Source organism: Caretta caretta, chromosome 1 (assembly GCF_965140235.1).
Source record: "Caretta caretta isolate rCarCar2 chromosome 1, rCarCar1.hap1, whole genome shotgun sequence".
Classification (NCBI taxonomy): domain Eukaryota; kingdom Metazoa; phylum Chordata; order Testudines; family Cheloniidae; genus Caretta; species Caretta caretta.
Genome location: NC_134206.1, coordinates 262,202,883 through 262,230,820, shown reverse-complemented (window position 1 = coordinate 262,230,820; position 27,938 = coordinate 262,202,883). Strand labels below are relative to the sequence as shown.

The window sequence follows — 27,938 nt, the reverse complement described above, 5'->3', positions numbered from 1 at the left end:
CCAGCCTTTCACAGGGGCTAGGCAGGACTGGTGCAAATTCCTTCTCTGCTCCTGTGGCTCCCTCCTGGCCTTCACTAGGCCTCAGCTCTGGTCAAACTTGAGCTGCAAACATCTTTTCTGCCTTCCCCCTTCTCTGGGTCCTTCTTATGTCCACCCTACCCCCACGGGTGCAAAACTACACGCCAAAACAGCGAGAGAGAGAGAGAGAGCGCTGCTTTTTTGGGATGGGGGTGGGGGGGTGGCAGAAGCTGCAAACAATCCCCAGGGAGGAGGAACTGACTCCAAAAGCATGTTCTCCTGAGATTTCCAGTCCAGCTTTGCTATAAATAGCAAACCCCCAGCCATGTAGAGGTTGCCTGTCAAATGGAAACCAGTCACCAACCCTGCCTTTCTACATCACCCCTGGCTGTGAAAGGCTTTGTGAATCACATGGGTACCACAATGGAGATCCTGCTTCTCAAAACTATTTATGTGAGGCAAGAGGCTGTGCATGACCCTCCCTGGAGAGTCTCTGCGGGGGGCATGGACTGGGTTGGATAAAAGGGGCCCTAAGCCACAGGCTTTTCCCATCTCAGTTTTCTAGGCTCTGCTTTATTGTCCAGGTCAGTCACAAGGGGCGGATACAGAACTGTCTGGTTTACTCCTCGGGGCTCTGTGGGTGAGCGGCAGACCCCATTGGGCAATTCCTGCTCAGCCATGGGATGCTAGGGAGCAGTTAGAATCACAGAGACACATACGTGGGTGCGGATGTGAGCCTGGGTGGGGCAGATATGGTGCAGTCTACTTTCTCCTCTGGGCACTGGCTGGCAGCTGTCACATAACTGTGCCAGTCCTCATCCTCCATGCTCTCGTCAACTGGGTCTGTGGTCATCTTGGCTTGGTTGCTGCTCCTGCGATGACGGGGTGACCCATCTTCATCATAGTAGCGCTGGAATTGGATCGGCCGCGTCCGCAGCCTATAGGTGACGGCCAGGGCCAGTGCTGCGAGTGCTAGGAGAGCGACAGCAACACCGAAGCCCACGGCCGAGTGGCTGTGGCCAAGCGGGGCGTGCACGGGCTGTGCATCACTAGGAAGGCCGGCAGTGCGCTCTGCTTTGCACTGCCGGGCGGCAGGGGCCTGGCACTCCAGCAGATTCTCATTCTGGGGGATGACGCAGACTCTGTACTCAGTCCCTGCGTGGAGATCGTGGAGTGTCACCTCGGCCAACCCTCCCGCCACCCGCAGCACCTGCTCATCCTGGCCAGCCGTGTACCGCACCTCAAATTGGTCGTGGTCACCGGAGAAAGCCCAGGCTACCACCAGGGAAGTGTCGCCCTTTGTCCTGATGCTGACGCTGCTGATGTGGTCGGCCAAGCATGGGTCCCACCTATCCAGCACACGGTGAAGGGAGGTAGCTGAGTGCATGGTGGAGCTGGGGAGCCTCCTTGTGGTGGTCAGGGCAGTGGAGGTCGTGGTGATAGCTGTGGTAGCAGCCCGTGGGAGAGGTATGTCTCTGGACAGAGCAATGGCCGTCAGTGTATTCATGTTCTCAGAGGGGCTGAGGGTGGTGGAGTCCGTCCCAAAAGGTGGGCAAGTCAGCTTCTGTAACTGGGCAAGGGGGGAAAAAAACTCACATGAGAGAGAATCGGCTCTTCTGTTTCTTTAGGGCCTGGATGAAGCACCAGCAGAGATAACTCCTCCCCACTGACAGGCAGAGGCTTCTGGGAGGGAACAGCCCAGCCCTCCTGCACCTCAGTCCCAGATAGGAGTGGGAGATCATTTTGAGGGGTTTAGGACAGGAAGTGGAGAATGCCTGATCCAGTTAAAACTGTAGTGGGGGGATTGGTGAGACTGGAAGGATATAAATTACCCAGGTTAGAATTGTCCCAGGATACCAAGCTAATACTGCAAAAACAATGAGGAGTCTGGTGGCACCTTAAAGACTAACAGATTTATTTGGGCATAAGATTTCGTGGGTAAAAAACCCCACTTCTTCAGATGCATGGAGTGACTAACAAATAAATCTGTTAGTCTTTAAGGTGCCACCAGACTCCTCGTTGTTTTTATGGATACAGACTAACAATGCTACCCCTCTGATATAAGCTAATACCTCTTACAGAATCAGTCCGGGGGTCTTTTATGGGCAAGAATGTCAGTGTGGCTCTGTTTTCGGGTGACCACGTGTCTCGGAACCAGGACTGGCTCAGTTTCCAGGGCCTGTCCCAACCTGACAGTGGCATTTTGTCCTGTTTCTGGAAACAACTCTGGTCCCCTGAGGAGACCACCAGCCAACTGAGCTGGGAAAGCTGACAGCAGGTTGAACGGCTGTGGCCCAGCTTCCCCCAGGCAGAGGCAGATACCAGGAGAGGTGTCTGTGTGCTGTCCACCTCCCCTGCACTTCAGGTGAACAGCGGATGCAGGACACAGAAGGAGAGGTGTGCAGGGAGGGACAGGCTGAGAGTGAATGTGACAGGATGAAGAAGGGTGTGGCAGAGAGAGGAAATGGGAGATAGGAAGGGAAGAGTTGTGCTGGTCTTTGCATTAAGCCAACATGAACTTGTATTTGAACAATTCTATTATTTTTATTCACGCCTCACATAAAGTGGGAACCAGAGCCTGCCATAAGCTGCATCCAGCTCCGAGCGCTGACACCCAGCGTCTTCTGCACTGCAGGATGGCCTCTGCGGTGACACCCTAAGCCAGCAGCCCCGGCTGCTCCCCACAAGAGCTAGGGAGAGCGGGGGAAGCAGGAAAGAGAGGAGGGGGAGAGAGAGGGTCTGAGCAGAGGAGAAAGGGAGGAAATGAAGACAAAAAACCACAATAAATAGAGCGTGCATCTGCTTCTTTCTTCCCTTCACCAGCTGCCAAACTCGCCCTGTATGCACCTTCCTGATTCCCCTCCCAACAATTGCTTTCTGATTTTCTGTGACCTCCCCAGCCCCTCCACCCAAAAGCACTACCTCCCAGCAGACAATATTGTGAGGGCCGTGGCCTGGAGTGGCTATCTCACAGCCCCAAGGGTCACGGAGCTGCTATCAGCTGCAATCAGAGGAGATCTTCAACTCTGCGGAAGGGGCCCATGTTTTCAAGCTAAAGGACCGAGTTTCAGCTCCCCAGGGGAATTGGGCGTATTTAAATAACTGTCTGTTGTCTGCAGCGCATGGAACTGTCTGTGTCCCATCCGCATACTGGCTAGGCCTCACCCTGCCGTGAGATCTGCAAGGGCATTGGTTACATCGGTCCTCTCCCTTTTAAAGTATTGGGCCGAAGGGAGAAGAGACTTAGACTGGAAATCCTGTGCGCCCCGGCCCCAGCCCACCACTTTCATGTATTCTGGAACCACAGGCCATTACCTCTATGTCCACCAGCAGCTGTCCCTGTAGCGTCCCCGGGGAGCTGCATTCCACGGGGCTGCGTTCTTTCCGGAGCACCTTCTTCTGCCAGGTGCGGAGCCAGATCAGGTTGCAGTCGCAGCGCCAGTTGTTCCCAGTCAGATACAGAGTGGAGAGCGACCTCAGGGAGGACAGAGGCGGGAGCGACTCCAGGCTGTTGTTCCTCAGGCTCAGCAGCTCCAGCCAGCGGAGCCTGGTGAAAGCCAAGGAGGTGATCTTCTCCAGGGCCAGGCTGTCCAGGAACAGCTGCCTTAGGGAGCGAAGCCTCCTCCCAAAGGAGAGAGATGTCAGCTTCCGGATGGGGTTACCACTCAGCTGCAGAGTGGAGAGCGTGGAAGAGGTGCGGATGGCTGCGGGCACGCTCGCCAGCTGGTTCCCGTCTAGGCTGAGGGCCCGCAGGCTGCCTGGGAGGGCTTTGCTGGACACATTGGTAATATGGTTCGCGCTCAGGTAGAGCCGACGCAGCCGCGGGAGGCCATGAAGGGCTTGTTCGGAGAGCTCCAGCAGCAGGTTGTTACTCAGATCCAGGACACTGAGCTGCTTCAGGGAAGAGAACCCACCTGAGAGAGAGAGAGAGAGACCCATCCAGGTCAAGCCAATATCAAATGTTCTGTGCTTCAATAATCTCTGATCATGTGGCCCCTCCGCTCCCCCGGCCCTGAGTTACCCCTCCCATTTTCCCCTGGCTAAAAGGAAGTGCTGACTTGGTATCATGGACATGCAGGACCCGTCTGTGGCAGTTCTGGCCCCCATCCTCTCAGCAGTGTGGGGTCTTCAGGAAACCAACAACTTGGGACAGGGATTAGTAGAAAAGAGGCGTGGGGCTGGTAATGCTGGTTGCTCAGGTAGCCGGCTCATAGTGGTGCTGGGGGCCTATCCATCCAGAAATACCTGGCGGGAGGTGAGCAATCTGGTTGTGCTCCAGGTGCAGGAAGATCAGATTTGTCAGATTCTCAAAGACACCCTCTGGGACCTGCTCCAGGAGGTTGTTGTCCAGGTGGAGATGGTACAGATTCTTGACCCCCTGAAAAGCCCCAGGCTCAATCCGGTGGATGCCACTGCTGCCAAGATAAATGCTGCTGATCTCAGCCAGCTCTGGGAAGAAGCCTGCTGAGAGGGTGCTGAACTGGTTGTGCTGTAGGTCGAGCTCCACGGTGGCATTGGGAATACCAGGGGGAAGAGAGGATAAGCTGGCATTGGGGCACCGGACAAACCACTGGGAGAAGAAGCAGGAGCAGTTCACAGGGCACTGGGCATTGCCTGGGAGCTGTGTGATGGCCATGACTGGAATCCACAGCAGAACAAGGACCACAATCCAGAGCCTCGACATAGCGTCTCTGTTTGCAAGACAAGGCAGGCAGCGAGTGAGACAGATGCATACGTATTGTAAAAGGCCTGGGAACAGGATAGATCACACCTTGTCCACACCTCCCTGAGACTGTCCTTCCCTATGCTATATTCTCCAGGGAATTTGTCCAGACCACTCTTAAATTACCCACTGTCCACAGAGGACTATTCCACAGCCCAGCAGATCTCACTGTTAGGAGATGTAATATAATGCAGCCAATGTGCTCCTATCACTCCAAGTTTAATAAACCTTTGAATCAATCTGAACAGTTCTTAGCCCTTTTGTTTTTACCCCACTGATGGTCTACGTGCTTGTCATCTCACTCCACTTTGGCTGAGCTACAGGAATACTGTTATTTTAAATCTTCTCTTAGGTCATTTCCTGTAGCCCCTTTGTGGATTTTAGATCGTCTTCTCTGGATTCCCACCACTTTATTAATACGTTTCTGTTACCAAGAGCTAGCAGAGAATGAAGTTCTCAGAACCAGTGACATGGCTCATCTGCTACCAGCTGCATGTGACGATGTCCTGTGGGGGTCCTGCCTCAGCGCAGGGGGCTGCACTAGATGACCTCTCAAGCTCCCTTCTAGTCTTACATTTCTATGTGGCAGACCCATAGGAACAAAGGAACTGCTGAAACCAGATCAGATCATTGCTCCATCCTGTCTGGTATCCTGCCTCCAACCGTGGCCAGGACCAGATGTTTCCAGTGCCACAGTCTAAGGACACACTGTGCTTTGTCAGCAGCTGCTATAGTGTCAAAGACTCATAGACTTTAAGACCAGAAGAGACCATCATGATCATCTAGTCTGACCTCCTGCACATAGCAGGCCACAAGACCTCACCCCACTCACTCCTGTAATAGACTGATCCTTAACCTCTGGCTGAGTTACTGAAGTCCTCAGATCATGATTTAAAGACTTCAAATTACAGAGAATCCATCATTACTCTGCAGAGGAAGGTGAAAACCTCCACAGGGTCTCTGCCAATCTGACCTGGGGGAAAATTCCTTCCTGAACCCAAATATGGTGATTAGTTAGACTCTGAGCATATGGGCAAGACCCACCAGCCAGACACCTAGGAAATAATTCTCTGTAGTAACTCAGAGCCCTCCCCATCTAGCGTCCCATCACCGGTCATTGGGGATATTTACAATGGCAGATGCAACTGGGCCATATGCCATTGTAGGCAATCTCATCATACCATTCCTCTACACACTTATCAAGCTCGGTGTTGAAGCCAGTTAGGTTTTTTGCCCCCACTGCTCCCCTCAGAAGGCTGTTCCAGAACGTCACTGCTCTGATTGTTAGAAACCTGCATCTAATTTCAAACCTAAACTTATTGATGGCCAGTTTATATCCATTTATATATAAATTGGCCCTTAACTTAAATAACTCCGCTCCCTCTGTGGTGTGTATCCCTCTGATGTATTTATAGAGAGCAGTCATATCTCCCCTCAGCTTTCATTTGGTTAGGCTAAACAAGCCAAGCTCTAAGTCTCCTTTCAAAAGGTAGCTTTTCTGTTCCTCGGATCATCCTGGTAGCTCTTCTCTGCACCTGTTCCAGTTTGAATTCATCCTTCTTAAACATGGGAAACCAGAACTGCACTCAGTATTCCAGGTGAGGTCTCACCAGTGCCTTGTATAATGGCAGTAACACTTCCCTGTCTCTACTAGAAATACCTCATTTGATGCATCCGAGGACTGCATTAGCCTTTTTCTCGGCCACATCACACTGGTGGCTCATAGTCACCCTGTGATCAACCAATACACCCAGGTCGTTCTCCTCCTCTGTCATTTTCTCCTGAAATGTTCTGAATAGAATCTGGTCACCTCACCGCCCCTAGGGATCAACTCTGTGCCACGCAGCAGACCTGGCTTTGATTCCTACTCTCCTGTCCCAGAGCAGGCCCAATGCCCGAACTGGTTTCTACCCTGCAATGAGGAAGATCCAGGGTTGACTCCCAGTTGCCCTGAGCCCTCCCAGGGGACACTGCTGTGCCAGAGAGGAGACTCAAATTTCATTTCTGCTGCCCGGAGTCGGGCAGACCAGGGGTATTCCAGAAATCAGCGCGGTGGCCGACACTTACTGCTCTGGGCTCCCACTTTGGGAGAGCGGGGAATTAGGCTTCTCACCTCTGATGATATTTTGTTCCAAAAGTTTGGAGGGTTTCTAGGGCTTCAAGTGGTCTGGAATAATCACCAGGTATGGCTTTGTCTGGCAATGGATTTTCACCAGTTCATACCAACATCCTCCTTCCTGCCAGGGCGACAGGACAACATGGTGAAAGAGGAGCACAGTCAGTCAGATCGGCTCTACGGTTGGGTAGCTTCATCTTTCGCTGTTCTGCCTTCTTTTATTCTCTTCTCACCCCGTTCTGCCTCCATGTGCCTCTGCCCTCTGATTTCCATTCCGCTCTACTTCCTCCTCTCCCTCTGGATTCCCTCCCGCTCCCAGGGCGACAGACTCAGGCAGTGTCAATCCGCCTTCCTACCGGGAAGGCAATGGCTTTACACCACCAAAGGATCTGGCCCCCACTGTCTCTCTGACTGCTCCTGTTGCTTTCCTCCCAGTTCTCTCTGCCCTGGTCTTGCTCCCTTTCCTTCTCCTCCATGGCAGGGGGACACTCTCTCTCCCGTCTCCTCCTGAATCAAGTTTGTGTAGCCCAAAGCCGAGGGAGCGAACAGGAACGGCCGAGAGCCTGGGCTTCCTCCTTTTGTTCACTCATGACAAAATGGACTTCTAGAAAAACACTGACTCGGCAATCTGACAGGCAGGAAACGCAGCCCTGCGGTCTCCCCCGCCCCGATTTCCTTGGTTAAGGTGTGGCTACAGTCAGGGGAGTCTACGCTGGAACATGGCCCCTTCTAGCTGGATAGCTCTATATCCCAGCTGCCGCCAGGCTCTGCCCTGCTGGGCCCTGCAGAGTCGGTGCCGCTGGAGCAGAGGGGGTGGATTCTGCACTGCCAGCGCAGTCCTGACTGGCAGAATCCCTCGCCCTGGTGGGCATGGCAGGGAGAGCAGAGCAATGCCCAGGGTGCTGAGGGAGGAGCTGGTAGAACCATTATCATGGTTGGAGCTGTAACCTGAACCCACTGGAGCTGGAGGTTCCTGGGAGGGGAAACAAACAGGGGACCTCAGGATGATGTTCCTAATCAAGTCACTTCTCTCCCTGCACCACTAACCACTCCCAGGCATCAGCAATATAATCCTCCAAGAAAGGGGTGTCTGAGATCATCTCTCCTCCCCTCCCCAGCAACTCATCACTGGATTTAGCTGCTTGAACCGCTGGGAAACTGATGCCCTAGGATGCTCATCTCACACCCTCCAATGGGTCTCTATATGGACACCAAGGACATCCAGATCCCTAAACACGGCTGTGGTGCCCCATGTGCCAGATTCTGGTGTTAGTTACACCAGTTTGCAGTTATGCCACCAACATCCGTGGAGTTACTCTGGACTCACACCAGCATCACTGAAACCCGGGCCCCATTTGATACATGCCCTGTGCTTTGCAGGAAGGCCCTCAAACCCACCAGACTTTATGATGGTGCAAACCACCATCACAGCTTGTTCTTTTCCTGTTATGTTCTGTTTTATTTAGTGTAGAATGAAAAGCTCATACCTAAAAGAAGCCACCGTTCTTGACTGCAGACAGCCCTTAGCCAGAGTGATGATTGTGCCACTTGGGTGCAGGGGTTAAAGTATAGGGGGACACAGAGCTACCCCCTCCCCGCTATATCAGAGGGAGAACTCCCCCCTCTTCCTTAGCTGCTGCAGGGGCAACCCCCTCTTTCCGTTTCAATAGACTGTAACTGCTGCTTGGAGCGTTCTGCCCTGTCCCGTGGAATCTCGCTGCCCTCTCCGTCTGACTTGGTAACAGAAGTGGGGTGGTGGAGTTAATGTGTAGCAGCCCTCTGCCCTGACAAGCTCAAAGCAAGCGGAAAAAAAGGAGTGGCTAGTTACTCTCTCTCTCACTCGCCAGCCCTTCTCCACCCGAGGCTCAGCCATCACTCCTGGCACTGGCTGCTGCTGAATGTGCCGCATGTGATGAGCGGAGGCTGTTTGCTCAGTCCTAGGGGCCAGGCTGGGGACAGGATGAAAAAAGAAAAAAACAATACCCCCTTCCTATTCTGCGCTGGTGACCCTGCGTGCAGCTCCCTGGGACGAGGAGACCAGCGTGTCCGTCCGAGAAACACGGGCCCGGGGGGCACTGCGGCCACGGCCAGCCTGGCCCCACCCTGCACTACAGCTACGTGCACAGAGGTGCTCAACGTTTCACGGCCCCGAAGATGTCCCTGTTCTGCCCATAGGGCACAGCCAGCTCCAAACTGGCTAATCTTCTGGCTCTCATCACTCTGCAGCTTGCCCATCAGCGGGAGTCTGTGCACTCTCCCCTCTCCACACTCTGCATGTCGCCGCCCAGCACCTCTCCCCATCTACCTCTGCTGAGCATGACTCCCTCCTACCAATCCCCTCTTCCTCCTCCAGATGTTGTCTCTTTCACTCTTCCCCAGCATGCGGCTCTCTCCCCATCTGCTCTCTCTCTTTAACCTGGGAGCCTGATTCTGTAGCCACTCTACCTGGGAAACTCCCATTGGGCCACTGCATTAGACCCAGGATGTGTCTCTCCCCCACCCCCTCTTTGGGTGTGAGTCTGTTGCTTGTTCTGAGTTTATTGTCTCCTATGTTACTGCAAGCTCTATGGGGCAGTTCTGTTCTTCTGTGAAGCTCCAGGCTTATCTATAAGTGACTACTAATAGTGTAGGAACAGTTTCCTTTGGGGCTGCATATTTGTGCTCCCATCTAGCCTCCAATTTCGCTTGCTTTCTGCTAGAAGTACTTGCTCTACGTTTTCACTGATTTTTCCAAATCAGTGAACGTAGCAAAATAACCCATTTGCAGCAGCTATTTCCAAATGCAAAACATTTCTCATCAGCTCTGCCCTGCCTCCACGGGGCTCCCCCTGCCCCTTCACTGACAAAGACACTCAACATCGCTGGAGCTTTCCATCTCCCTTACCTGTCCTCAGAGGCAGCTCTGCTGGGGGGTATTTGCTGCGCAGCTCCAGTGCTTTAGCCCTTCTCCAAACACCCCATACGCTGTGGACCGATTGTCCTGGTGACTCTTCCCCCTTTCAGCTCAAATGCATCCAACAAGTCACATAACCTGACGGAGGAAGCGGTGCTAGGACATGAGTTGTTTCCTCCTATTGTCTGCAGGGAGAAAGGACACAGATGAGCTGGAGAAAGTAGAGGCACCAAAAAAAAAAAAAAAAAATATGGCCACAAAGTTTGGAACCCAGCATGCATCAGTGTTTGAAACACCTGAACCTGCCCAGCCCTCCTTCAGGCCCTTTGTCCCTCTCTGCATTAGGAAATGAGCCAGGTTTGGAAACCATTTTCTAACCTGGCTCCTTCACTTGCACCTGGAGCAAACGAGAATGTGGTTAGCTGGCCTGCGCGGATCACACCAAACCGGGTTCGTGGCTGATTCCGAAAACATATTCCGGGCCGGCTTCCACCAGCCCAAGAGATAGCATCCTCTCTTCTCATCGCTGAGCCTCGCCATCCAGGCCTCTGCTACCTCCAGGCTGGACTGCTGCTGCTGTGCTCTCCCTGGGGCTAACTTCTCAAGGTCAGTGATGGTCTTCAGGCCATCTGGCACCTTCGGTGGTGCCAAATTTGACTGGCCTACTGGTGAGGCAGGGCAGACTGGCAGGAGCATATTACGCCTGATCCCTGCGCTGGCAGCCAGTGCTCTGCCAAGTGAAAACCAAGGTGCTGGTCCCTGTCCATAAAGCCTGAAATGGCCACACCCCAGTAGGCACAGAGCTCCTGTGATGTCCCACCAAGTCCAAAAGTTTTGGCTCTTTGTCCATATCGTGAAACTTGTGGGCACGGGGGAGCAGAGAGGTGTCCCTAGCCAACTCCTTGCCTCTGGCATTTTCTCCTGCTGGGAGCACGTCTGAGTTTGTTGAGGCTTTGCGTGAAATGTGGTTTCCAAAATCTTCGGTCTGGCTCATAGCAGCTTCACAAACTGGTACCTTCCCTTGGAGGTTACATCATGTGCTGTAGAACCTAAGCTTAAAAAGTGAAGTCAGACTGGATATGAACTGAGGCAGCAATGCCTTCCTGACATCAGGCCTGAGAGAAATATCAGCTGCCCCCATCATCTCAAGAGGGTGTGCGCTCTGAAGCCTCATAACAATCATTTGACTGTCAACAGTGTTGTTCACAATTTCGTATCAGAGGCAAGAGAATCACATGATGAAGGTTTCCGCAATCTCCTGCAAATGGCATCTCAGTTTGGTATCACAGGCGAACAGGTTGTAGATGGAGCTTATTTTTTCCAATCTGACATCTGTTTAGCTGACTGGCTTGGTTTGCTCCCTGCTTGATATTGCAGAACAGATGCTTCCCTTTCTGGAACTGTATTTGTGACGGGACATCTACCTGGTAAAGTGCACACAGATGAGTCGACTGTGCTGGAGTCAGCATCTGCAATAATTCAGGCAGGAAATTACTTGGATTCCCATCTTGTGGAATCTGGTGTCTGTAGGCGGTTGTGGTGAGGGGGACTGGAGAACAGGCAGCCTCTGGGTCCCTTAATACGGTCTGTATCATGGAATTGTCCTGAAGCAAACTTTCAAAAAGGTGACAGCCCGATTTCATCCCTGTCCTACTAGAAATTAACCTGAGCCCTCCACACACAAGGGCCCTTGAACTGCCACAGGAAAGCAGCAAGTCTGAGGCTCTACTGACCTGTGGCTGGCTCAGAACCGGAGACCTAAACGGTCATTCTGTCCCCCCGCAAAAGCTGGTTTTAAGCTGCTGAGCAATCGCAAGGCATCCTGGAAAAAGGCTAATGTAGTGCCAATCTTTAAAAAAGGGAAGAAGGAGGATCCTGAGAACTACAGGCCAGTCAGCCTCACCTCAGTCCCTGGAAAAATCATGGAGCAGGTCCTCAAAGAATCAATCCTGAAGCACTTGCATGAGAGGAAGGTGATCAGGAACAGCCAGCATGGATTCACCAAGGGAAGGTCATGCCTGACTAATCTAATCGCCTTTTATGATGAGATTACTGGTTCTGTGGATGAAGGGAAAGCAGTGGATGTATTGTTTCTTGACTTTAGCAAAGCTTTTGACACGGTCTCCCACAGTATTCTTGTCAGCAAGTTAAGGAAGTATGGGCTGGATGAATGCACTATAAGGTGGGTAGAAAGCTGGCTAGATTGTCGGGCTCAACGGGTAGTGATCAATGGCTCCATGTCTAGTTGGCAGCCGGTGTCAAGTGGAGTGCCCCAAGGGTCGGTCCTGGGGCCGGTTTTGTTCAATATCTTCATAAATGATCTGGAGGATGGTGTGGATTGCACTCTCAGCAAATGTGCGGATGATACTAAACTGGGAGGAGTGGTAGATACGCTGGAGGGGAGGGATAGGATACAGAAGGACCTAGACAAATTGGAGGATTGGGCCAAAAGAAATCTGATGAGGTTCAATAAGGATAAGTGCAGGGTCCTGCACTTAGGACGGAAGAACCCAATGCACCGCTACAGACTAGGGACCGAATGGCTAGGCAGCAGTTCTGCGGAAAAGGACCTAGGGGTGACAGTGGACGAGAAGCTGGATATGAGTCATAGAATCATAGAATCATAGAATATAAGGGTTGGAAGGGACCCCAGAAGGTCATCTAGTCCAACCCCCTGCTCGAAGCAGGACCAATTCCCAGTTAAATCATCCCAGCCAGGGCTTTGTCAAGCCTGACCTTAAAAACCTCTAAGGAAGGAGATTCTACCACCTCCCTAGGTAACGCATTCCAGTGTTTCACCACCCTCTTAGTGAAAAAGTTTTTACTAATATCCAATCTAAACCTCCCCCACTGCAGCTTGAGACCATTACTCCTCGTTCTGTCATCTGCTACCATTGAGAACAGTCTAGAGCCATCCTCTTTGGAACCCCCTTTCAGGTAGTTGAAAGCAGCTATCAAATCCCCCCTCATTCTTCTCTTCTGCAGGCTAAACAATCCCAGCTCCCTCAGCCTCTCCTCATAACTCATGTGTTCCAGACCCCTAATCATTTTTGTTGCCCTTCGCTGGACTCTCTCCAATTTATCCACATCCTTCTTGAAGTGTGGGGCCCAAAACTGGACACAGTACTCCAGATGAGGCCTCACCAATGTCGAATAGAGGGGAACGATCACGTCCCTCGATCTGCTCGCTATGCCCCTACTTATACATCCCAAAATGCCATTGGCCTTCTTGGCAACAAGGGCACACTGCTGACTCATATCCAGCTTCTCGTCCACTGTCACCCCTAGGTCCTTTTCCGCAGAACTGCTGCCTAGCCATTCGGTCCCTAGTCTGTAGCTGTGCATTGGGTTCTTCCGTCCTAAGTGCAGGACCCTGCACTTATCCTTATTGAACCTCATCAGATTTCTTTTGGCCCAATCCTCCAATTTGTCTAGGTCCTTCTGTATCCTATCCCTCCCCTCCAGCGTATCTACCACTCCTCCCAGTTTAGTATCATCCGCAAATTTGCTGAGAGTGCAATCCACACCATCCTCCAGATCATTTATGAAGATATTGAACAAAACCGGCCCCAGGACTGACCCTTGGGGCACTCCACTTGATACCGGCTGCCAACTAGACATGGAGCCATTGATAACTACCCGTTGAGCCCGACAATCTAGCCAGCTTTCTACCCATCTTATAGTGCATTCTTCCAGCCCATACTTCCTTAACTTGCTGACAAGAATACTGTGGGAGACCGTGTCAAAAGCTTTGCTAAAGTCAAGAAACAATACATCCACTGCTTTCCCTTCATCCACAGAACCAGTAATCTCATCATAAAAGGCGATTAGATTAGTCAGGCATGACCTTCCCTTGGTGAATCCATGCTGGCTGTTCCTGATCACTTTCCTCTCATGCAAGTACTTCAGGATTGATTCTTTGAGGACCTGCTCCATGATTTTTCCAGGGACTGAGGTGAGGCTGACTGGCCTGTAGTTCCCAGGATCCTCCTTCTTCCCTTTTTTAAAGATTGGCACTACATTAGCCTTTTTCCAGTCATCCGGGACTTCCCCCGTTCGCCACGAGTTTTCAAAGATAATGGCCAATGGTTCTGCAATCACAGCCGCCAATTCCTTCAGCACTCTCGGATGCAACTCGTCCGGCCCCATGGACTTGTGCACGTCCAGCTTTTCTAAATAGTCCCTAACCACCTCTATCTCCACAGAGGGCTGGCCATCTCTTCCCCATTTTGCGATGCCCAGCGCAGCAGTCTGGGAGCTGACCTTGTTAGTGAAAACAGAGGCAAAAAAAGCATTGAGTACATTAGCTTTTTCCACATCCTCTGTCACTAGGTTGCCTCCCTCATTCAGTAAGGGGCCCACACTTTCCTTGGCTTTCTTCTTGTTGCCAACATACCTGAAGAAACCCTTCTTGTTACTCTTGACATCTCTGGCTAGCTGCAGCTCTAGGTGCGATTTGGACCTCCTGATATCATTCCTACATGCCCGAGCAATATTTTTATACTCTTCCCTGGTCATATGTCCAACCTTCCACTTCTTGTAAGCCTCTTTTTTATGTTTAAGATCCGCTAGGATTTCACCATTAAGCCAAGCTGGTCGCCTGCCATATTTACTATTCTTTCGACTCATCGGGATGGTTTGTCCCTGTAACCTCAACAGGGATTCCTTGAAATACAGCCAGCAGTGTGCCCTTGTTGCCAAGAAGGCCAATGGCATTTTGGGATGTATAAGTAGGGGCATAGCGAGCAGATCGAGGGACGTGATCGTTCCCCTCTATTCGACATTGGTGAGGCCTCATCTGGAGTACTGTGTCCAGTTTTGGGCCCCACACTACAAGAAGGATGTGGATAAATTGGAGAGAGTCCAGCGAAGGGCAACAAAAATGATTAGGGGTCTAGAACACATGAGTTATGAGGAGAGGCTGAGGGAGCTGGGATTGTTTAGCCTGCAGAAGAGAAGAGTGAGGGGGGATTTGATAGCTGCTTTCAACTACCTGAAAGGGGGTTCCAAAGAGGATGGCTCTAGACTGTTCTCAATGGTAGCAGATGACAGAACGAGGAGTAATGGTCTCAAGTTGCAGTGGGGGAGGTTTAGATTGGATATTAGGAAAAACTTTTTCACTAAGAGGGTGGTGAAACACTGGAATGCGTTACCTAGGGAGGTGGTAGAATCTCCTTCCTTAGAGGTTTTTAAGGTCAGGCTTGACAAAGCCCTGGCTGGGATGATTTAACTGGGAATTGGTCCTGCTTCGAGCAGGGGGTTGGACTAGATGACCTTCAGGGGTCCCTTCCAACCCTGATATTCTATGATTCTATGATCCCTGCCCCCCCACTCTCAAAGGAGGGCTTAATCCAGCTTTAAGCTGGCCACCTTTCCTTTTCAAAACAAAGGGTCTGATCCTGCAACAGCCTCATTCACACAAGGAGTCCAAGCGAAGCCAAAGGGCTTGCCAAGTGAGGGCTACTCCCGTAGGGCAGAGGTCACAGGGGCAGGTAGGCTGAGGCATGTGTCGCTTAGAAGGACACAGGCCTAATGTTTAGTACAAGCTGCTCCCATTTTGCTTGGATCAAAGAGCAGTAGCAACAGCATCGGCTGGCTCCTGCAGCCACCCAATCCACACAAAGAAGCCAGTGTCATTGGGAGAGCAAGGAGGGGCAGGCCCTCCAAGGCTGAGGTCTGCGAGGAGGACAGAAAAGGCCACAGTCTTGTGTGTCTCCTCCCTGCACAGAAATCCTCCTCCCTTCACCCCACTCCCCGCTGTGTGCACAGGAAGGAGAGACTCCACTGCACAGTGGAAAATTCCACCCTCCTCTCCCCAGCACACATAACATTTACATTAAAAACAAGTTTCCTGTGTTTCTCTTTCCTGTGTCCCGCTGCCCAGCATTTGCTGCCGAACGTATCCAGGGCAGTCTCTGCCCCTGTCTCTCTGCAATGCTGCTTTTTGTTGTTCAATTCAAACAGGAGCAGAGTTTTAGCTCAGCCATTCCGCGCACTGGTTCAAGGACAATCCTTTCCCGAGGATCTCTCAGATGGAGTCTGGCCCAGCAAGACAATTAAAACTCCGTACCCAGCCGCAAACCAGTGTGATCCAAGATCTGAGCAACCCTACAATAACAATACAACGTGCATAGTCCAAATCTCAGGGACAATCAGGCACTAAACATTGAGCCTGCTCCTGCAGCTCTTACACAAACAGCCACATCTGAGTCAGTGGGACCACCCAGGTGAGGAAGACGTGCAACAATGGGGCCCACTAGCTGGTCCAGCTCGTGACCAAGAGCCCAGCCCCGCCCTCACTGGGCCCAGATGGGAGCAGTTTCAGGCCCTGAGATAGTGGTATGGCCGCCTTCTGATGTGCAGGCAGAGAGGTCTGTGCTTCTGGAGCCGAGAGTTCTATTGCAGATGTTGTCTAGCCGATGATCACAACATCTGGCTCTGCACGCTGTGGTCACCTGAATGTTTTAATGATCCCCACAGAGCAGTACTTTGCACTCCTGTTAGAAAGACAGCCCCCCTTTCAGGTGACCACAGCTACATGTTTGCCATCCTCACTCTCCTTACAAAACTCATGGGGCGCATTGAGCAAGGCGCCTACCCGGAGAGTTGAAGCATCTCCCCTCCAGCAAGTCCTCACTCACACAAGCCTAGGAACCAGAGTCCGGTCCAGAAGACCCAGTGCTGACGTTCATTCAGACAGACTAGGGTGTGGCACCAGAAGTAGACCCCTGATCCTGCAAATAGATGCACTAGCCCTGCTTCTCAATGTGGGATTCCATTGACTCTGTGGACTCCTGCACCCACACAGAATCCCACTGACGTCAATGGGACACCATAACGGCACAGGGGTACATGCCAATGCATCCATTAAGGAGGATCAAGGACTTAAACAGCCTAGACAGTCTAGCTCTAACACAGATTTTACTTTTAGTGGCATGGTGACATTCAAGACAAGAAGAAAAGGAGTACTAGTGGCACCTTGGAGACTAACCAATTTATTTGAGCATGAGCTTATAAATTGGTTAGTCTCTAAGGTGCCACAAGTACTCCTTTTCTTTTTGCAAATACAGACTAACACGGTTGCTACTCTGAAACCATTCAAGACAAGGGGTTTAAATTCCACAGCCCTTCCTCTACCAAAGGCTTTCCCAGTAAGTACAGAGGGATGCATCTGCTTAGTTGCTGCTCTCCCGAAGGCTGCGCTTCACTTTAGTTTTGCTTCTTCCCCCCCACCGTTCCTCCCCCCCCCGCAGCTCTGTGTGAGCATAAGCCGGGCTAGGAAAGCAACACAACACTCCATTCAGCTCTCATTTCTGTGAGTAAAGTAAACCACACCCACTCACTCCCACCAGGAGAATTCACAGGACTCTGGTAGCTGCTGGGTGAAAGGATTTCAGTCCCTTCTTCTTTGCCATTCCCATCTTCACTTTCCTCGGCTTTGCGTCACCCTAGCCCTGCTTTCCTGGGGAAGGATCTGCCTTGTGCAAACAGGAGGAAGCAGCTGGGTAAGTTGTTGGGGGCTTGGGCAGGGGGAAGACGAGGCTGGGTTGCAGCCTCTCACTGCTGTGACAGCAGCGCACTTTCACATATTAAGCCCAAATGATTTCAAGGACCTTAATGCAGCTCCTGGTCCTGGGGGTTTGTCCACACTGCACAAGCAGCATGCTGAGCGCTCCCTGCTCAGGAGAGACGTGAGCATTCAGTGACCAGGAAGGCTGCAGGTCAGGACTGAGCTGTATTGGCAGGGCCCAGGACTGGGATACGCCAGGGGTGCAGCAAACGAGGATCGCACTCCCTGTGTGTGTGAGTGGAGGCTGGGATGGGTGCTGCTGCTCAGCGCTGAGGTGAGCCAGCAGGGCTGTGTGGGGCCCAGGGCTGGGATAGCTGGGGCTGTTGCAGGAGGGACAGTGCCATGTGGGCCCAGGGCAGGCGACGCTGCAGGCCAGGAGTGAGGCACGTCAGTAGAGGGAGTGGGATCCCCAGGTGTGGAATAGCCAGGCGTGCTGGAGGACAGGCTCAGCAGCGCTGTTTGTAGGGGCACAGGATTGACACAGAAGGGCAGAAGGGAAGTGCGTTAACATAACAGTGGATGGAAAGCTGGCACTGACCCTGGTTCAGGAGACTCACCAGCGTGGGCCTGGTCTACGCTCAGCTCAGCTCCACTGGGGTTTGCAATGGTGGGAGCCCTGCTGCAGACGGAGCTGTGAACGCTGATATTTGCTATTCTCGCCCGTGAGATTCCCCCCACCCCCTCCCCCAGCTCTGGACTCTCCCACATACATTTTTGCCACTCCACTGACCATTCAAAGAGCCTTTGCTAACGCTGCCCATTTTGCTTCTAGCCACATTCTTAGCTTACACTAATTCGCTAAAACAGCAGCTCGAAGGCCTCGGCCCAGGGCGTGCCACGTCTCCAGCACTCAGAGCGGATTCACTGCCTCATGAAGCCTTGGCTTCTTCCTGTCCTGCGTTACCCCCTGGCAGGATGGACAGGGCTCTGGGCAGGCTCAGGGCCGGGAGTGAGGCCCCTGGGTCGTCGGGCTGCTCTGCCACTGACTCTGTGACCTCAGGAGAGTCATTTAAACCTTTCCAGGCCTTACTTCTCATCTCTCCAACGTCTCTAGTGGCTTCTTCCTGGCTTTATCTCAAGCCTATCCTCCAACCTCATCCTCCTTGACCTTTCTGCTGCCGTCGACCTGTGACTCTCACCTTGCTTGGTTCTCCTTCTGCATCTCTGGTGGCTCTTCCCCCCTCCTTTCCCACTTCTCTATGGATGTTCCCTAGCGCTTCATCTTGGGTCCTCTCCTCTTCGCCCTCTCTATCCCATCACTGGGTGACCTCATCTGTTTGCAGAGGTTTAGCTGTCACCTGTGTGCTGATGACTTTCAGATATAGTTTTCTGCTCTGGACCGCTCTCTCATTGACTCTCCAACAGCTCCTCTTGGGCAGTTCACGGTCAATTCAAGTTCAGCATGGCCCAAAACAAGCTTACAGTCTCCCCTGCCAAACATCTTCACTGACTTTGTTCCAGGTTACAGCTGACCCGACCACCATCTCTTGCATCATCCTGGCCCATAACCTGGATGACATCTGTGGCTCCTGTCTCTCCTTCTCCCCAAATATCCAGGCCATTTCTTATTCCTGTCACTCATTCCATCACAATATTTCAAATACACAGCACTTTCCTTTCTGCCCTGAGGATCAAGTCACTTGTCCTCAGCCCTCTTCGGTCAATCAACCGTGACCACTTCTGATCCATCTGAAAATGCTGCTGCCAAAACCACCTCTCTCTCGCTAATTGCTCCAACCACATCACCTCCCACTGAGTCACTTCACTGGCTTCCCACCACCCTGAACATCAAATACAAACTTCTTGTCTTTGCTCCTAAGCCCGGCCTCTCAGACATGGTCTCCTCCCGCATTTCCCACCTCCACATCCAACCTGCTTTGCCAGTGCGGCCAGCCTCTCACAAACACCTCCATCCCCATTACTTCTTCCCTGCTGACCCTTATGACTGGGGCACCCCCCACGACACAGTCGCCAAGCTCACCTCCTTTCACCTCATCCAAGCCTTTCCTAAGAACCCACCTCTGCCAGAAAGTCTAGGGGGAAACAAGGTGAAAGTAACAATCCAAACACAGAATCAGCTTGGATGAGCCATCCAGATGGGTCCAGACCTCACTTCCAAACCACCTGATCTTATTATGGAAAACCTTGTCCTCCTGACATGTTCACCTCCCGTTGTTGCCTTCTTCTGATCCCTCCCTTGGTGTGTCCTCTCCAATACAGATGTCAAACTCGCTGGAGCAGGGATCATGCCTTTTACTTGTTATGGGGAAGTACCTTGCACATTTGGGGCACTTGCAAATAAAAAAAATAAAATAAAATAAAATAAAATAAATAATGATGATGATGTTACCCCCCTGTAAAATGAGGAGACATTACAGATCCGCCTACCAGGGGTGGTGTGAGGCTAAGCTAATTAGCATTTGTAAAGCACTCAGCTACCAACTGGAAGTTGCGGTACAAGCAAGGATGCACTGGAACAGTGCTATTGATAGCGTGATTCGCTCAGAATGGCGATGAATTACCGCAGCGTCCTACGGTACCCTCCTTCTCTTGGGATATCTGGCAACAGTAATGCGTGTTGTCACATTCCCATTAGCACATGCTCTTGTGTCTGCAGAATGCTCTCCACTCCTTTTCTGGCAGCACCGGTGTTGTCCTTTAGCCACTCTGCCTTGGAGTGAGATTATATCTGATCTCACAAACTGAAGCAGGTTGGAACTGGTCCGTCCTTGGAAAGGAAACCTCCAAGGAAAGTCCAAGTGTTGCAGGAGGAGGTACTGGTGATTTAGCTGATGTTGCTCTGCCCTCTAAAGCCCTGATCCAGTGAAGCACGTAAGCATGTGTTTAGCTTTAAGCATGTGAGTAGTAGCCCCAACCCCTTGAGTTCAAGAATGGAAAGAGAAATCCAGCTCCCATTGAGTTCAATGGGACAACTCACGTGCTTAAAACTAGGTTCATACCTAAGTAATCTAAACTTCCCGCTGCACTTTCCTTTCGTCACACTGTCCCCTTCCCTGTCTCTCAAAGGGGCTGTAGCATTGCAACGCACCGTGAAACAGCTGCCACAATCCCCCTCAATCCCAAGGGACGCAGCCTGCGGAGCATTTAGGGTCCATGGGGACGAGAAGCACTGTGGGAATGCACGTCTCTGTCTGATTGGGGTGCCTCTTCCCTTTCTCTCTCTCACCTGTAGCTGCTTTCCAGGATGTGGGGTTCCCTGGGCCTCCTCCTGGTGTCAGCTCTCTTCCAAGCCAGGAGAGCGGCTGCCGAGCGCTGCCCACGGATCTGCATCTGCGATAACATAAAGCACCACGTCACGTGCCTGAACAAGAACCTGACAGAGGTGCCCATCACCATCCCACAGGTCAGTCACTGGGCACAGCGAGGGCAGGGAGGAGAGAGAGGCAAACACAGCACGAAGTGCCCTTACACTGCCCCCCCACCCCCACACTTGCCGCCGCTGCCACCACCGTCGCGGCCTGTCGCAACGCTCCTCACCCCCGGGGCATCGGGGCAGCCAGCCTGAGCCTCTCTCTCCCGGCACAGCACGGAGCCACACAGGCCGCTGCAGGACAGGGGAGAGGAGGCGGAACAAGACGCAGGCCGGTGTGGTTCACTTCGCGCAGATATCTGGGTTCCCAAAAGATCCGTGCAGTAACCTCGCAGCCTTTCAATGCCATTGCTGTGAAAATCTGAAGGGGGTGGGGTGGGGGTCGAGCCACCTGCAGGGCAGTTTGCAAGATGAGCTGGTCTGCCCAGGGTCAGCTCTTCTACCGAATAACAGCATAAAAATAACTCATCTGATCAAGACAAAAAAACCGTTACAATATTTTCTGGGCAATACACAGTCAGGCCCCTACGAGGTGGTGATTGTTACAGGCCTTAAAAGCTAAAGCAGAGTCAGATGGTGAAATAAGGAAAGAAGGGAAACCCAGATGGCTGCAGGAAGGTAGTGCTGGGGTAGGAGGCACTTTCCTCTCTGAGTCCGTACTGAACTAAGGCTCATGCAGGATGCTAGCGATTGCCGCGCTGCAGGAAGCCTGGTTCAGCACGACAGACGGTCACTATTGAGACCCCAACACAGCTTTCTGCAGCAGACTGGAGGTCCTCTGGGAAGTGTCTCTTCTAAGTACTGACCCAGGCATAAGCCTGCTTGTGAGATCTGGCCAGATCACAGCGATAACCTGCAGGGAGGACAGGGACAGCCAGTCACTCTGCTGCAGAAGGGTAGGAGAGGTTGTGGATTCCATCTTCAGTAACTGATGCTTGTGTAATCAACAGGTCACCCAAAAACTGGATCTCTGGGGCAACAACATAAAAGTCATCTCTGGAGGAGCTTTCCTCCCTATCCCATACCTCACCCACTTAAACCTGCAGCGATGCCATCTGGAGAGTATTGAGGAAGGAGCTTTCAGGGGACTAGGACGACTGATCTACCTCAACCTGGCTTCCAACAGTATAGCCTTCATCTACCAGGAGTCCCTGGATGGGCTGTCTTCTCTTCAGCAGCTCATCCTGGAGAAGAACCGCATAGAAGAGATAAAGCCAGGGGCTTTCAGCCAACTGGGCTTCCTCAACTTCCTCAACCTTGGCGAGAACTTCCTGGTCTACCTGCCGGATATGGTCTTCCAGGGTCTGCAGCTGATCAAGTGGCTCCGCCTGTCCCATAATGCACTTCATGTCATAGCCACGGAGGCCTTTGCTGGGTTGCCTACCCTGAGGAGGTTGAGCCTGGACCACAACGAACTGCAGTCCCTGCCCACAGAGGCCCTCTCGAGGCTGTCAGATACCACACGGCTGGACCTGGGACACAACCCTGTCACCTACATCGGCGAGGAGGCCATTGAGATGGCTTCACTGAAGCAGCTGTTCTTGGACAACATGGCCCTGCAGGATGTCTCACACAAAGCCTTTGTGAAGAGCCCCCTGCTGCACACAGTCGACCTCCACAACAACCAGCTGCAGGTGCTGCAGCCTCTGACAGAAGCTGCCCACCTGAAGAAAATCAACTTAACAGGGAACCCCGTAGTTTGCACTTGCTACATGCGGCCCTTCAAAGAGTGGATGGAGAAAGCGAGGGTCCAGGCTGATGTGCCATGTGCAGGTCCTGGTGCCTTCAGGGGTGAGCAGCTGGAGTCGCTGAGGTCCACTGATATGAAATGTGGGGGCCATGCCCCAGACAAGGAGCAGCTCCCCAGCCCAGCCACCCGCAGGAGGGAGCCAGAGGGAGATGCTAAGACAAGGTGTCCAAAAGTCTGCGCCTGCTCCCCTGATTTCCAACACAGCAACTGCGAGAACAGAGGCCTCCGGAAAATCCCCAAGGGGTTCCCTGGCAACACCCAGCTCCTGGACCTGCGCCAAAATGAGTTCCGCTCCATACCCAAGGGATCCTTCCCTGGCTTGAAGGAGCTGGTCTCACTCCACCTGCAAAACTGCAAAATCACAGAGCTGCAGCTGGGTGCCTTCCAGGGCTTAAAGAAGCTGGTCTACCTCTACCTATCTAACAACAACATCGCTGCCATAGATGCTGCTGCCTTTGATGGGGCCCCCCAGCTCAGCTACTTGTACCTGGACCGCAACAGATTCACTCAGATGCCCACCGGGGCCTTCAGCCACCTGCCCAACCTCTTCTCCTTCCATTTGCAGCATAATTCCATCAGCCAGCTGTCAGACGATGACCTGGCTGGGGCAGAGCAGCTACGCTGGGTCTACCTGAGTGGGAACCGCATCACTCGTGTGTCCCCCAGGGCCCTGAGCCCCGCCAAGATGCTAGAGAAGTTGCACCTGGATGAGAACCTTTTGCTGGAAGTGCCCACCGGGTCCCTCCGGGGTTTGCCTGTCCTTACTGAGCTGAAGCTGTCCAAGAATCCCATCCAGTATATTGGGGATGGAGCCTTCCTCCCAGTAGCCAGGTCCCTCCTGCACCTGTATCTGGATAATATGGGGCTAGAACAGGTGAGAGGGAGGGAAGGAGGGAGATGGGCGAGTGCCCCAGCCTGCTAAAGCTGAATCCTACTATACAAATTACTGTTCAGTCACCTCTCCTCCCTGCTCCCACTGCAGGGCGCTTCCCTGCAGCATGTTCCAGTGTTTCATCTGGACCAAATGAAGGGGTTTCCAACCCAAGGCAATGGCCCCAACACTGGGGCTTGCACCACTTCCCTTGGGAGACTATTGCTCAGCCTCAGACCTCTCTTGGAAGAAAAGCTTCCCGATATTTAGCCTGAATTGCACCTTTGTTCAGTTTCATCCTGTTACTCCTAGTGATTATGCCCCCTCAGCCTGCCCTAAACAGTCCCTCTCTCCCCCTCCTTGGCAATTGCACCTTTCACAGGTGCCAGATCTCCCCCACATCATTGCCCAGCCAGGTTACAGGCTCTTTGTTTCTTTAATCTGTCCTCATTAAGGGCTTGATCCAAAGCCAATAGAAATTGATAGTCAATAGAAAGATTCCTGTTTCTTTCAATGGGCTGTAGATCCTGCCCTAAGCTCCTCCCCGCAGGGTCCTAATAATTGATATTTCTCTTTCCTCCAATTTGTCAATATTTCTTCTTGTCCTGTGAAGAGCGATTCTGAGGGATTCCCGTCTGCTACTCACCTGTTTCTCTCTCCTCTCCAGCACCCCAAATTGCCACCATCCTCCTGCCAGCCAAGGCTCCTTTCAGGCTCAACAAGGCTGCATCCGGGGCCTCCCACATTGCTTTCACAGCAACTCCCAGCCCTGGAGAAGGAGAGCACCAAACTTGGGTCCAGGGAGATTGCCTGGCCATTCAACCATCCTGATCGGTTTTACGCACAAAACCCAGAACGAGGCCAGCGCAGAGCCCAGAGTTTCTCTTGCTTGTAGAGAAGAAAGTGGACCACGTCCCTGCCAAATTCTTCTTTCCCTTTCAATGGAAATTTGGGTATATTCTGGGGTCCCCAAAATGAAACCGAAACTGGTTATGTAAAGTAAAGGGGTCTCATTAGTTTTCCATAGCATGACACCCTTGTTCAGCTACTTGTACCGAATCCCACTTCATGCATGACCCCAGAATCCTCAGTGCTGGTTTTCACAGCCTCTCAAAGGAAGGGCTGCAGAAATGGTGGTCACTGAGGTGCTCCTGGAATCTAGAGACCATCCTGAGCACGAGAGACTGAACCAAACCTGAAAACCAGAGGTGGGAAAGTGGAGTGGGCTTTTCCCTTTGTGATTGTCACAGAGGCTGACAATCTCTGCCACAGGGATTAAATTAAAATGGGGAATTGGATCCACAAAGTCTTGCAAGTAGAAAGCACGTATTCTATGGCTCTGACCCAACTAAGCACTTAAACATGAGTAGCAGCCTTGAAAATGGCACTGCTCATATGCTTAAAGTTAAGCACATGCTTACATGCTTTGTTGGGCTGGGGCCTGTTTAAACTGAGATAAAAAATAAGATGACAATCAGCTAACCAGGGACTGAAAAAGCCCCTACAATCTGCTCAGTTCAGTGTCTTGCCATTAGTTAAAGGAACACCTGAGTCAAGGTGAAAAGCTATACTAAGCGTAACACATCCAGTTGCCAAAAAGAACAAAATATCAAATTGAAAAGGATGTTAAATATAGCTATTAAAAATTGCACATATTTATATAACACCGTACATTTACCCTGCACTTTCAAACACAGAACAGGTGAAATTCCCTGCTCCAAAGAGTTTACAGTCCAGAAAATAATGTAAAATTAGATAGGACACTGCCAACTTGAGTCTGATGCAGGTTACTTAAGAGACACAAAGTGCAACATTTCAATATGTGAAGGAGGTAAAGGCTTTCAGAGCTATTTAAGGGAATTAATATTTAGCACTAAATATTCAGTACCACAATTACATTAACCAATAAAGACAGAGAACTCACTTTACACAGGTTTCAGAGGAACAGCCGTGTTAGTCTGTATTTGCAAAAAGAAAAGGAGTACTTGTGGCACCTTAGAGACTAACCAATTTATTTGAGCATGAGCTTTCGTGATGAAGTGAGCTGTGGCTCACGAAAGCTCATGCTCAAATAAATTGGTTAGTCTTTAAGGTGCCACAAGTACTCCTTTTCTCTTTTCACTTTACACAGTAACTTTGAAAGTATCTGCTTCTCTCACAATGAGCTCCTGCTCTTCCTTTGTCACAGATTATGTCATCAAACTGAACTGCCTGCTGGGAAGTATTGATACAAAGTGACAGTAACACAAGCCCCATTCACAGTAGAGACACGAACCAATGAGAGCTATTTAACACACACAAACACACACAATCAGAAAGTGCATGCAGATATTTAACTGCCTATTAAAATCATCCACGGCTGTTTTCCTTTGACTCATCAGCCCCATCTCATCATTTGCAGCTTTCCTCAAGGGCCTTTGCTGGACTGGGTCCCAGGATGAAGAGTCTGTACCTGGACAACAACAACATGCATAACGTGCCTGACTTGTGCAGCTTCACAGGGCTGGAGGTCATCAACCTGAGAGACATCCCGTTCCACTGCGACTGCCAGCTCCTCCCACTGCGCAGGTGAGTCACTGCTTAGGTCCAGCAGCCTGGCTGGGTCTGACTGATAGGAGGGTGTGGATCTCTACTCAGTTCCTGCCAGGGAGATGTTCACGCCACTGAAAATATCATTGCAACAGGCACCAATTTGCAACCTTGCTGCCAGTCTTAGCAGGGATGCTAATCCATGGGAACATTGAAATCCATGGGACTTAGGTGCCTAAATACCATTGAGGATCTGGGCCCTCCTGCCTAGAGGGGAGCACTCCACAGTATTACTGAGGCATATGGGCAAATGAGGGCAAAGAGGAAAAGCAAAGGAACTGGCAGATCAGAAAAGACCATAGGTCCTCTGGTTGCCTGTCTCACCCAATTCTCAACGCTTGATGCTTCCAAGGGAGGTGTAAACGGCACATAATGCGCCTCATTGGGCTGTAGCCTGGCATGTATTTCTTCACGACCTCAGTTGCTGCTCACCTTATACCCTGAAGTGTGAGGATTCAGAACCCCTGAAATATGTCCTGGCTGGGGTGACTGCAGCTGCGATTCTTACTCTACACAACTGCCTTTTTGGGGTGTTAAAACTTTCCAAACTGTTTGCACCTGTGGGGAGACTGAAGTGCCCTGCCTGAGCTGTCCCCGTTCCAGGGGAACTCAGAGGGCGTCACTCTCCAGGGCGGTCAAGCCCACCCCAAACTCCCTTTGAACTTGTTAACAGAGAGCAAATGCCCTGGTTTGTCAGTGCAGCCATTTGTGCCCGTAATTTGCTAAGTCCACCTGGAGTTTTTCTCATCTCCTTCCTCTGTCTCTTGCCCCGTTTTCAGATGGATTGATAAACTGAACCTGCGTGTGGGAGCCACCTGTGGGTCCCCTGCAGAAGTCCGCGGGCAGAAGATCAAGCTTTCTGCTGTCTTCAAAAGCTGCCCAGGCTGGGGTATGGCGAAAGCCAGAAGGGCCCATCCAGACAAAGTCAAGGCCAAAACCAAAGCAGAAAGAAGTCCCAGCAAGGAAAAGAGGTCAGGAAAAGCCCAAGCCAGAGGCGCCAAGAAGAGCAAAGCATGAGAAGGAGTGGCCACACTGCAGTGGCTAAAGTGTCTATCAGCAGCGTGTGGCTGTGGTGGCACTTCACCAGCTAGTAGGACGCAGCTTCGTGAGAGAGAAGCTTTAACGGGCTTTTATCCACGTTGCAGTGAGATTTCCATTGCACAGCAGAAAGGAGCAAATCTGACTGCAGCTATGGGAGACTGAGCTCCGGGGTTCTGGCGGGATGGGGGCTGGAAGGGATGTATGTGTGTAGTGTGTGTTGCAGGGGGAGGGAATTCAAAGAGGAAATAGCAGATGTGGGAGTTCCTTCTGATAATCCTATCGTGCTTTTCATGAGGGAGCATCCCCTCCCGCCCCCCCGCTTCTGTGCCAAATTGTAGCTTGAACAGTTCCGTTTTGCCTCCCTAAGTTCCTCTTGCAGTTTCAGTAGAACGTGTTATTGTTCTCTTCCTGCCCTAAAGCGCCGCATAGTGCTGCTGTGCATTATGTGTCACCCCAGAGGTGGCTGATTTTTGGTGGTGGGGGAACAATGGGATGTCCAAAGACAGGGTTCCATGTCATCTCTGATTCAGTGGCCAGCCCTTGCTGCAGAATTGGAGCTTTCAGTCAAAACCAATACACTTCTAGCCCGCCTCGTTGAGCAGGTAACACTGGAAACACAAACCAAGCGTAACACATGCAGTATTGACTTTGTGAGTCTGCAGAAACCCTGGAACAATAGCTTTGGGGGGTAAAACACACCCCATTGATCTCAGTGGAGAGTCAGGTCTCAAACCTTGAGATGACTGTTGAAATGCCAACATTGCTAGCTGTTCCACTGCTGAAGGTTTCAGAAGAAAAGTCCAGCAAATCCCCGACCGCCCCCTGCACCTTCCCAGGTGTCAACAGCTCCAACTGTCTCCCTGCCCAAGTCCCCAGATCTCCCCCTCACACTGCTACCCTGCAGGTCTGCGTCCTTAATACAAACATCGGCAGCAAATAGAACATTTATGAATCTAAACCTCAAAATAAACAGCACAGGGGGCTACTGTACTGAGTGTATTATTTATTTTTGTTCAGAAAAGCCCCTATTTTATTT

General features: G+C 51.7%; 2 protein-coding genes across 5 annotated transcripts; one reads left to right on the top strand and one right to left on the bottom strand.

The window, feature by feature from the left end:
- Positions 1–561: 561 nt before the first annotated feature.
- LOC125629657 (uncharacterized) lies at positions 562–17,940 on the bottom strand. 4 transcript variants are annotated; one of them, XM_048835043.2, is made up of 6 exons: positions 17,859–17,940; positions 9,742–9,935; positions 6,855–6,978; positions 4,264–4,709; positions 3,334–3,932; positions 562–1,588 (listed from the first exon to the last, which is right to left on the bottom strand). In XM_048835043.2, exons 4-6 carry the CDS (start codon positions 4,700–4,702, stop codon positions 722–724), a joined length of 1,905 nt encoding a protein of 634 aa, XP_048691000.1. In that variant the 5' UTR covers positions 4,703–4,709; positions 6,855–6,978; positions 9,742–9,935; positions 17,859–17,940; the 3' UTR covers positions 562–721. The 4 variants fall into 4 exon arrangements, with proteins under 4 accessions (XP_048691000.1, XP_074980299.1, XP_074980300.1 ...); XM_075124198.1 differs by lacking the exon at positions 6,855–6,978; XM_075124199.1 differs by lacking the exon at positions 6,855–6,978 and having other exon boundaries at positions 562–1,582.
- Positions 17,060–27,892, top strand: CHADL (chondroadherin like). The gene is made up of 5 exons (XM_048835032.2): positions 17,060–17,255; positions 20,514–20,684; positions 21,602–23,275; positions 25,674–25,840; positions 26,641–27,892. The coding sequence occupies exons 2-5, from the start codon at positions 20,526–20,528 to the stop codon at positions 26,876–26,878; spliced, it is 2,238 nt and encodes a 745-aa protein (XP_048690989.1). The 5' UTR covers positions 17,060–17,255; positions 20,514–20,525; the 3' UTR covers positions 26,879–27,892.
- Positions 27,893–27,938: the final 46 nt, after the last annotated feature.

Excerpts from the sequence above, each read along its gene's own strand:
- CHADL (XM_048835032.2), top strand. The coding sequence starts at position 20,526 with ATGTGGGGTTCCCTGGGCCTCCTCCTGGTGTCAGCTCTCTTCCAAGCC. Across the intron at positions 20,685-21,601 it reads TGCCCATCACCATCCCACAG|GTCACCCAAAAACTGGATCT; the intron begins GTCAGTCACTGG and ends TGTAATCAACAG. Across the intron at positions 25,841-26,640 it reads CAGCTCCTCCCACTGCGCAG|ATGGATTGATAAACTGAACC; the intron begins GTGAGTCACTGC and ends CCCCGTTTTCAG.
- LOC125629657 (XM_048835043.2), bottom strand. The coding sequence starts at position 4,702 with ATGTCGAGGCTCTGGATTGTGGTCCTTGTTCTGCTGTGGATTCCAGTC. Across the intron at positions 3,933-4,263 it reads GATTGCTCACCTCCCGCCAG|GTGGGTTCTCTTCCCTGAAG; the intron begins GTATTTCTGGAT and ends TCTCTCTCTCAG. Across the intron at positions 1,589-3,333 it reads AGCTGCTGGTGGACATAGAG|TTACAGAAGCTGACTTGCCC; the intron begins GTAATGGCCTGT and ends CCCCTTGCCCAG.